Raw genomic sequence first — 10,665 nt, 5'->3', positions numbered from 1 at the left:
ACCGCCCTCAGGAGGAACCAACACTGCTGACACCTTCATCTGGGACTCCCACCCTCCAGAACTGCAAAGCAATAAATTTTTTATTTTTTACACCATCCAGTTTATTGTATTTTGTTAGGCAGCCCTAGTGAGCTAATGTACATACAGTTCTTGATTTAATCTTCACAAATTACTGCAATAAGGGAGGGTCTTTTGTTATCTAACAATGCTACAAAATCATAGCCTTTTCTTAATTAACTTCCGTAGTTTATTTTTAAGGTACTAAGCTCCGGACACCACGTGTCTTCTTTCTATAAATACCAGGACATGCTCTGTTTTTCAGTAGTCATTGGACTTCAGCATGACTACTCAGTTGCCGGCTTATGTGGCAATTTTGCTTTTCTATGTCTCAAGAGCCAGCTGCCAGGACACTTTCATTGCAGCTGTTTATGAGCATGCAGTGATATTGCCCAATGCCACCCTAATACCAGTGTCTCGTGAGGAGGCTTTGGCTTTAATGAATCGGAATCTGGACATTTTGGAAGGAGCGATCACATCAGCAGCAGATCAGGTACCATCTCTACCATCTCTCCAGTGTACTGGATTCTATGAGAAAGGAGGGGGTCCTAGGAGATAGGGCCACTGTTGGGGTCAGTTACACTTTTAGATGACATATGTATCAGAGTAGCCAAGAACCTTTATTTTACAGTTAGAATTCTACTTTCCTCTCAAAATTAGAGCAAGGACACTTCCCTAACAGTAAGAACAAAGTTAAGAAAAGAACAATTTGCTCATTATCAAGAAGCAGCAGACCTTTGAGGAACTGGCCATAAATTCAACATCTTTGTTCCCCTTTTCTGGTACAGATGGAGGATGGAGGATAAATGGGTCAGGGACTAGGTGCTATTTTCAGAGTATTAGTGGCCTTCATGTACTCATGTACTATTAAGGGTTTGCAGGTTTTCAAATAAATTTATAATCTGAAAACAAGTTTAAGTTTTCAATTCCTTGCCAGCATGCATTATATACTTCATACTTCATTCTAATTACAAGGTAAACGTATATGTAATGCATTGTGAGTCCTTAAGTTGAGTGAAGATTTCAGTTTAAAGTTTATCATACAGTATAAATTGTGGTTTACACGAATATTATTTTAAAAGCTATTAATCAATTAAGTGTAGACCAGGAATATGTGAAGTGTGATAAAAGTCATGGATAAATGTGTATTACATATATCTATAAATATATATTCTTTTGTGTTGTTGTTGAGACAGGGTCTCACTCTGTCACCCAGGATGGAGTATAATGGTGTGATCACGTCTCACTGCAGCCTTGACTTCCCGGGCTCAGGTGATTCTCCCACTACAGCCTCCAGAGTAGCTGAGACCACAGATGTGTGCCACTGTGCCCAGCTAAGTTTTGTATTTTTTGTAGAGATGGGGTTTTGCCATGTTGCCCAGGCTGGACTTGAACTCCTGACCTCAGGTGATCCACCTGCCTTGGGCTCCCAAAGTGCTGGGATTACAGGCATGAGCTACCGTGACTGCCTTATATTCTTATATATACTAATATTTAAAAGGTTATCAGGAGTTCTGATGTTCTTTTTTCACCCTTAGTCCAACTATTTTCTTGAAGGTCACAGAGCTTTTTAAGGTGACTGTCCAATTGGAAGGTGCCCAGGTTAGCTCAGGCAGTACTTGTAGGCATGGCACAGTTCAAGTAACCAGTTTGTGGTTCCTCTTTTTCTGAGAAGCAGGAATCATATTTGCAGGGGAAGGCTGGGGCAGAGGAGGAAATAAACAGAGCATTTAAGTTATTAATCAGTCTTGACACAGGCACAATCATCAGCCAAAGTTCAAGGAGAGGCTTGGTTCCAGGACGAGCTAGGTTTATAGTTAACGACTGCCATAGGAAACAACAACGGCAGGATTAGAAAATTAAAATGCTTGACTAAGCCAGGCGCAGTGGCTCATGCCTGTAATTCCAACACTTTGGAGGTTGAGACAGGCGGATCACCTGAGGTTGGGAGTTCAAGACCATCCTGACCCATATGGAGAAACCCTATCTCTACTAAAAATACAAAAATTAGCCAGGTGTGGTGGCAGGTGCCTGCGATCCTAGCTACTCATGAGGCTGAGGCAGGAGAATTGCTTGAACCCAGGAGGTGGAGGTTGTGGTGAGCCGAGATCGCGTCATTGCACTCCAGCCTGGGTAACAAGAGCGAAACTCCATCTGAAAAAAAAAAGGGAGAGAGAAAAAAAATTCTTGACTAGAAGCCCAAACCTCACCATTATGTAACATATCTATGTAACAAACCTGCATATGTACCCTCTGAATCTAAAATTAGAAATAAAGAAAAGAAAAGAAAAATAAAAAGAAGTGACAGTGTGCTGAAATAAAGGAAATTAAAATGCTTTGGAAAAGAAAATAAATTATAAAAATATAGAAAACAAAATAAGATTTAAGGGGTGTGGGGGGAAGCCCAAATAGTTGTTACTCAGCCACTCAGTTCCTCAGCTCCATTTGCAGGCCCCCCTTTGGATTAAGTTGCATTTTTAACAGGGTGCGCATATTATTGTGACTCCAGAAGATGCTATTTATGGCTGGAACTTCAACAGGGACTCTCTCTACCCATACTTGGAGGACATCCCAGACCCTGAAGTAAACTGGATCCCCTGTAATGATCCTAACAGGTAAAGAGACAACTTGTGAAAAATTCACTAGTAAACATCAACTTGATTTACCTGGGAAAACTTTGTTGATGATCATTGCATAGATCCACGATCAACTCTTAAGTTTCAGTATAGCTTATTTTTCATCTATTATGGATATATTTACTGGGAGAGCAAATATGAATTATGAAGTCACAGAAATCGGAGCTAGAAAGTAGCTTAGAAATCATCACATTCAATGTGAACATCTCTGGTCTCTGACTCCTCACCAGTGAACAGAAAAATATTTCCCTGTGTGGGTCTGTGATTTGAAAACGACATGAGTAAATGGCGAAATAGAGTCACATCAGTTTAAGATTAATAGTTTTCCTTTCTCATTGCTAAGATAGCTGATGAGGTTAATGTAGTAAAGTCCTTAAAGTGTAAGCTGATTGTAATCTAAGAGGTGATATGGCAGGATTGTAAGTGGTTTAAGTCAGGTCTAGGCTAAAGAGATATTAAGTGTGATGAAAGCAGCACTATTAATTTTAATGTAACGAAACCAATATCTTATACACCTAAGAAAATCATGTCGATTCACATACTTCTTTCTGAATACACATGGCTAAAATTATTTTAGGAATTCCTCTTTTGGAACTATTCTCAAAACCACACAACGCCAGTTAGAATGGCGATCATTAAAAAGTCAGGAAACAACAGATGCTGGAGAGGATGTGGAGAAAGAGGAACACTTTTACACTGTTGGTGGGAGTGTAAATTAGTTCAACCATTGTGGAAGACAGTGTGGCGATTCCTCAAGAATCTAGAACCAGAAATACCATTTGACCCACCAATCCCATTACTGGGTATATACCAAAGGATCATAAATCATTTTACTATAAAGACACATGCACACATATGTTTATTGCAGCACTGATCACAATAGCAAAGACTTGGAACCAACCCACATACCCATCAATGGTAGACTGGATAAAGAAAACATGGCACATATACACCATGGAACACTACGCAGCCGTAAAAAAGGATGAGTTCACGTCCTTTGTAGGGACATGGATAAAGCTGGAAACCATCATTCTCAGCAAACTAACACAGGAACAGAAAACAAAATGCTGCATGTTCTCACTCATAAGTGGGAGTTGAACAATGAGAATACATGGACACAGGGAGGGGAACATCACACACCAGGGCCTGTTGGGGAGTCGGGGGCTAAGGGAGGGATGGCATTAAGAGAAATACCTAATGTAGATGATGGGTTTGTTGGTGCAGCAAACCACCGTGGCACGTGTATACCTATGTAACAAGCCTGCATGTTCTGCACATGTATCTCAGAACTTAAAGTATAATAATGATAATAATAATAATAAAATAAAAAAATCCCACAGAAACTGGCTGGGTGTGGTGACTCATGCCTGTAATTCCAGCACTTTGGGAGGCCGAGGCAGGAGGATCACCTGAGGTCAGGAGTTCGAGACCAGCCTGACCAATTTGGCAAAACCTCGTCTCTACTAAAAATACAAAAATTAGTGGGGCGTGGTGGTGGGCACCTATAATCCCAGCTACTTGGAAGGCTGAGGCAGGGAGAACTGCTTGAACCTGGGAGGCAGAGGTTGCAGTAAGCCAAGATAGTGACACTGCACTCCAGCCTGGGTGACAGACCTAGACTCTGTCTCAAAAACAAACAAACAAACAAACCCACAAAAACTACTTACAGAGACACCTTGATTTTGACAAGGTGGATTTTGACAAATTCCAGTGTTATTTATCATAATCATTTACTCTATTCTTATTTAATTGTATCATAATTATTTCTTATTTAATCATGCCATATGTCAGTGCTTCAGTTTCTAAAAGGCAAGCACTCTATTATCACTTCCACTGTGAATTGAATTGACTTATTTCTGAATGGCCTTTCCCTAGAACCTCATCTCCAAGGGCCTCCTGAACATCCCCATAAGGATGTCCCATTCACTTCATTTCAAGGAACATGGTTGCTCATTTATGTTTTCCATCAACTAGTGATGTCTGAATGTCTTGCCTTAATTCTCTCTCTCTCTCTTTTTTTTTTTTTCTGAGAGAGAGACTCTGTGTTGCCAAAGCTGGAGTGCAGTGGCGTGATCTCAGCTCACTGCAACTTCTATCCCCCAGGTCCAAGCAATTCTCATGCCTCAGCCTCCCGAAGATGACAAGTGTGAGCCACAACACCCAGCTAGTTTTTTGTATTTTCAATAGAGACGGGTTTCACCATGTTGGCCAGGCTGGTCTTGAACTCCTGGCCTCAAGTGATCCACCTGCTCGGCCTCCCAAAGTGCTGGGATTACAGGTATGAGTCATCACGCCCAGCTGCCTTAATTTATTAACTCTGCAAATTTTTTTTGAGTACCTATTATGTCTAAACATTGTTCTGGGCAATGAAGTGAACAAAACAGATTAAAAATTCCTGCCCCCTTGAAATTTATATTCTAGTGTGGGGAGATAATAAATTTTTAAAAAAGATAATTATCTATCTATCATCTATCTACCTATCTTTATATAGGTATCTTTCATCTGTCTACCTATCTATGATATGAGGTGGAAGTAAATGTTATGGAAAAAATAAAGTGGGGAAGGTGAATAGGGTGGCAAGCGTGGGGCTGAAATTTTTAAAAGGTCATCTGAGGGCATCACGTGAGATTTCAGCAAAGACCTGAAAGAAATGAGGCAATAGATCATGTGAGTATCTGAAAAAAGTGCTTTCCAGGCTGAGGGAATTCTAAATTCCAAGATCCTGTGGTCAGAGTATGTGTCTAACCTATGGAACAGAAAAAGGGTTGGTGTGGTTATTACAGTGATGTGACAGAAGAGGAGAAAAGTAGGAAATGGAGGCAGAAGGGCAGGAGGAACGCAATGTTAAGAATAGACTCCAGGGTATAGGTCACCAAAGAAGCAGAGGGCAGTTAAAAAGCTGTTGTGATCATTATGGCAGAGAGATGATGGATCTGAGACCAAGAGGTGGTAGAAGTTTAGGTATTGAGAAGTGGACAGATTCCAAATAAAGTTTGAAAGTAGCACTGGCAGGTTTTGCTGAAAGACTGGATGTAGGTTGTGAGAGAAAGGGAGGACTCAATATCCTTCCCTGCTCTCATAGAATCAGATCTCATCTTATTGAGTATGTTTGAAGTATGCACATAGTCGATTGTTTTCTCTTCTCATATTCACCAAACTTTTGGGACCTACATCACCTCTTAGACTGAGTGTTAAAGGAACAGGCTTTCATCACTTTTCTTTTTTATTTAATTAATTTGTTTAGCATTTGTAGGTCATATCGTTCCAGAAGGATTTGAAGTTTCTAATTATATCTAATATAATTAAAAATAGGATACTTTAGTTCTAACAACAAACTAGAACCCATATGAATAGAGGAAGCAGTTGTTATGAAGAATCATGGTAAAGAGCTGCTTATTACAACGGGATATTAAGTATGGTTCTAAGAGTTTCTGAGCAGCTAAGAGAAGTACAATTTTGTTCAGACACTTTCATTGCATCATAGAAGAAAGCTTGCATATTTCTTCAGAGACAAACTATGTCTAATAACCTAACTTAAAGATGAATTTACTTATTCAACTTTTTTTGTTAATTATTTTATTTTTAACTTTCATGGGTACATAGTAGATGTATATATTTACAGGGTACATGAGATGTTTTGATGTTTGTGCACAAGCATGCAATGGTAATAATCGCATCATGAAGAATGGGGTTTCCATCCCCTCAAGCATTTATCCTTTGTATTACAAACCATTCAATTATACTCTTTTAGATATCTTAAAATGTACAATTATTATTGATTATAGTCACCCTGTTGTGCTATCGAATACTAGACCTTATTCATTCATTATAACTATTTTTTTGTACCCATTAATCTCCTTACTTTCTCCCCACCCCTCCCCTAACTACTCTTCCCAGCCTCTGGTAACCATCTTTCTATTCTCTATCTCTATCTCCATGGGTTCAATTGTTTTGATTTTTAGATCCCACAAATAAGTGAGAACTTGTGATGTTTGTCTTTCTGTGCCTAACTTACGTTATTTCACATAACCTAATGATCTCCAATTCCATTCATATTGTTGCAAATGACTGGATCTCATTCTTTTTTGTGGCTGAATAGTACTTTATTGTGTACATGTACCACACGGTTGTTTCCAAGTTTTGGTTATTGTGAACAGAGTTGCAATAAACATGAAAGTGCAGATATCTTTTCTATATACTGATTTTCTTTTTAAGGAGTATATACCCAGCAGTGGGATTGCTGGATCGTATGGTGGCTCTATTTTTAGTTTTTTGAGAAACCTTCAAACTGTTCTCCACAGTGACTGTACTAATGTACCTTCCCACTAACAGTGTACAAGGGTTCCCTTTTCTCCACATCCTCACCAGCATTTGTTATAAGTCATTTTAACAGGTGTGAGTTGATATAATTGTAGTTTTGATTTGATTTGCTTCTTTTCTTTTTTTTTTTTTGAGACAGAGCCTCACTCTTGTCGCCCAGGCTGAAGTGCAATGGTGCGATCTTGGCTCACTGCAACCTCCACCTCCTGGGTTCAAGCGATTCTCCTGCCTCAGCCTCACGAATAGCTGGGATTACAGGTGCCCGCCACTATACCCAGCGAATTTTTGTATTTTTAGTAGAGACGGGGTTCCACCATGTTGTCCAGCTGGTCTCGAACTCCTGACCTCAGGTGATCCTCTTGCCTCAGCCTCCAGAAGTGCTGGGATTACAGGTGTAAGCCACTGCGCCTGGTTGATTTGCATTTTTCTGATGATCAGTGATGTTGAGCACCTTTTCACATGCCTGCTTGCCATTTGTATAACTTCTTTTGAGAAATGTCTATTCAAATCTTTTGCCCATTTTTGGATTGGATTTTTAGATTTTTTCCCATAGAGTTGTTTGGACTTCTTACATATTCTGGTTATGAATCCCTTATCAGATGGATAGTTTGCAAATATTTTATCCCAATCTGTGGTTGTCTCTTTACTTTCTTGATAGTTTCCCCTGCTGTGCAGAAGCTTTTTACCTTCATGTGATTCCATTTGTCCATTTTTGCTTTGGTTGCCTGTGCCTGTGGGGTATTACTCAAGAAATCTTTGTCCAGACCAATGTCCTGGAGAGTTTCCCCAAAGTTTTCTTTTAGTAGTTTCATAGTTTGAGGTCAAATATTTAAGTATATAATTCATTTTTATTTGATTTTTGTATATGGTGAGAGATAGGGGTCTACTTTCATTCTTCTGCATATGGGTATCCGGTTTTCCCAGCACCATTTATTGAAAAAACTGTCCTTTCCCCCATATATGCTCTTGGCATCTTTGTTGAAGATGAGTTCACTGTAGATGTTTGGGTTTATTTCTGGGTTCTCTATTCTGTTTCTTTGGTCTATGTGTCTGTTTTTATGCCAGTACCATGCAGTTTTGGTTACTAGAGCTCTGTAGTATAATTTAAAGTCAGGTGATGTGATTTGTCCAGTTTTTTTTCTTTTTACTCAAGAGGGTTTCTGGATCTTCTGTGATTCCACATAAATTTTAGAATTTTTTTCTATATCTGTGAAGAATGACATTGGTACTTTGATGGAGATTGCATTGAATCTATAGAATGCTTTGGACAGTATGGGCATTTTAACAATATTGATTCTTCCAATCTATGAACATGGTATATCTTTCCATGTTTTGTGTCCTCTTCAATATCTTACATCAATGTTTTACAGACTTCATTGTGGAGAGCTTTCTCTTCTTTGCATAAATTAATTCCTAGGTATTGTATTTTATTTATAGCTATAACAAATGCTATTCCTTTCTTGATTTCTTTTTCAGATTGCTTGCTGTTGACACAGAAATGCTACTGATTTTTTATGTTGATTTTTTATCCTGCAACTTTACTGAATTTGTTTATCAGTTCTATTAGTTTTTTGGTGGAGTCTTTAGGGTTTTCCAAGTATAAGATAATAGCATCTGCAAACAAAAATAATTTTCCTCCTTTCCAATTTGGATGCATTTTATTTCTTTCTCTTGTCTGATTACTTTAGTGAGGACCTCACTACTATGTTGAATAATAGTGGTGAAAATGGACATCCTTGTCTTTTCTAGATCTTTGAGAAAAGCTTTCAGTTTTTCCTCATTCAGTATGATACCAGCCATGGGTCTGTCATAAATGGCTATTATTGTGTTGAGGTATGTTCCTTCTATACCCAGTTATTGAGGGTTTTTATTATGAAGGAATGTTGAATTTTACCAAATGTTTTTTCAGTGTCAATTGAAATGACCATATGGTTTTTGTTCTTCATTCTGTTGATATGATGTGCCACATCAATTGATTTGTGCATGTTGAACCATCCTTGCACCCTTGGGATAAATCCAACTTGGTCATGATGAATAATTTTTTAATGTGTTGTTGCATTTGGTTTGCTAGTATTTTGTTGAAGTTTTTTTGCATCAATGTTCATCAGGGATGTTGGGCTGTAGTTTTCTTTTTCATGTGTCTTTGCCTGGTTTTGGTATCAGGGTAATACTAGCCTCATTGAATGAGTTTGGAAGCATTCCCTTCTCTATTTTTTGGACTAGTTTGAATAGGATTCATATTAGTTCTTCTTTAATTGTTTGGTAAAATTCAGCACTGAAGCCTTTAAGTCCTGGGCTTTTCTTTGCTGGGAGATCTTTTATTACAGCTTCAATCTTATTATTTGTTATTTGTCTGTTGAGGTTTTGGATTTCTTTGTGGTTCAATCTTGGTAGGCTGCATGTGTGTAGGAATTTATTCATGTCTTCTAGGTTTTCCAATTTATCGGTATATAGTTGCTCATAGTAATCTCTAATGAGCTTTTGAATTTCTGCAGTATTGGTTATAATGTCTCATTTTTCATCTCTGAGTTTATTTTTCTTCTATCTTTTTTTCTTAGTCTCACTAAAAGTCAATTTTTTTATCTTTTCAAAAAGCAACTTTTTGTTTTGTTATTTTTTTGTATGTTTTTTATTTCAATTTCATTTATTTCTGTTCAGATGTTTATTATTTTTCTTCTACTAATTTCAGGTTTGGTTTGTTCTTCCTTTTCTAGTTTTTAAAAATATATCATTAGGCTGTTTATTTGAAGGTTTTCTTCTTTGTTAGTGTAGGCACTTATAGCTATAAACTTTCCTCTTAGACTGATTTTGCTGTGTCCCATAAGTTTTGTTATGTTGCATATCCATTTTCATTTGTTTCAATAAAATTTTTAACTTTCTTCTTAATTTCTTCATTAACCCACTGGTAATTCAGGAGCACATTGTTTAATTTCTGTATGTTTGTATAGTTTTCGTAATTCCCTTTGCTATTGATTTCTAGTATTATTCCATTGTGGTCAGAGAAGATACCTGATATGATCTCAATTTTTTTTAATGCTTTAAGATTTGTTTTGTGACCTAACATATGGTCTCTCCTTGAGAATGATCCATGTGCTGGGGAGAAGAATGTTTATCCTGTAGCCACTGGATGAAATTTTCTGTAACTATCTATTAAGTCCACTTGGTCTGTAATGCAGATTAATCCAATGTTTCTTTATTTTTTTTCCTTCTGGATGATCTGTCCAATGCTGAAAGTAGGATTTTGAAATCTCCAGCTATTATTGCATTGGGATCTATCTCTCTCTTTAGCTCTAATAATATGTCCATTATATATCTGTGTGCTCAAGTGTTAGGTGCATATATATTTACAATTGTTATATCCTCTGACAGAATTGACCTCTTTATCATTATATAATTAATTTCTTTGTCTCTTTTTATGGTTTTTGTCCTGAAATCTATTCTGTCTGATAAAAATATAGCTACCCCTGCTCCTTTTGTTTTCCATTTGCATGGAAATCTTTGCTATCCCTTTATTTTCAGTCTATGTGTGTCTTTATAAGTGAAGTGTGTTTCTTGTACACAACAGACCATTGCCTTTGATTTTTTTTCTTTTTTATACATTTAGCCACTCTATGTCTTTTGATTGGAGAGTTTAGACCATTTACATTCAATG

The 10,665-nt window shown here is 37.6% G+C and overlaps 1 protein-coding gene across 1 annotated transcript in view; it reads left to right on the top strand.

The window, feature by feature from the left end:
* Nucleotides 1-320: 320 nt before the first annotated feature.
* The window catches only part of LOC129038980 (pantetheinase), a 33,320-nt gene continuing 22,975 nt past the window's right edge, over nucleotides 321-10,665 (top strand). Inside the window, exons 1-2 of the mRNA XM_054492554.2 lie at nucleotides 321-550; nucleotides 2,542-2,672. Coding sequence (XP_054348529.2) covers nucleotides 341-550; nucleotides 2,542-2,672 — 341 coding nt within the window. The 5' untranslated portion in view covers nucleotides 321-340. The remainder of the gene's footprint in view (nucleotides 551-2,541; nucleotides 2,673-10,665) is intronic.

Source organism: Pongo pygmaeus, chromosome 5 (genome assembly GCF_028885625.2).
Source record: "Pongo pygmaeus isolate AG05252 chromosome 5, NHGRI_mPonPyg2-v2.0_pri, whole genome shotgun sequence".
NCBI lineage: Eukaryota > Metazoa > Chordata > Mammalia > Primates > Hominidae > Pongo > Pongo pygmaeus.
This window is presented reverse-complemented; position numbering and strand designations above follow the sequence as displayed.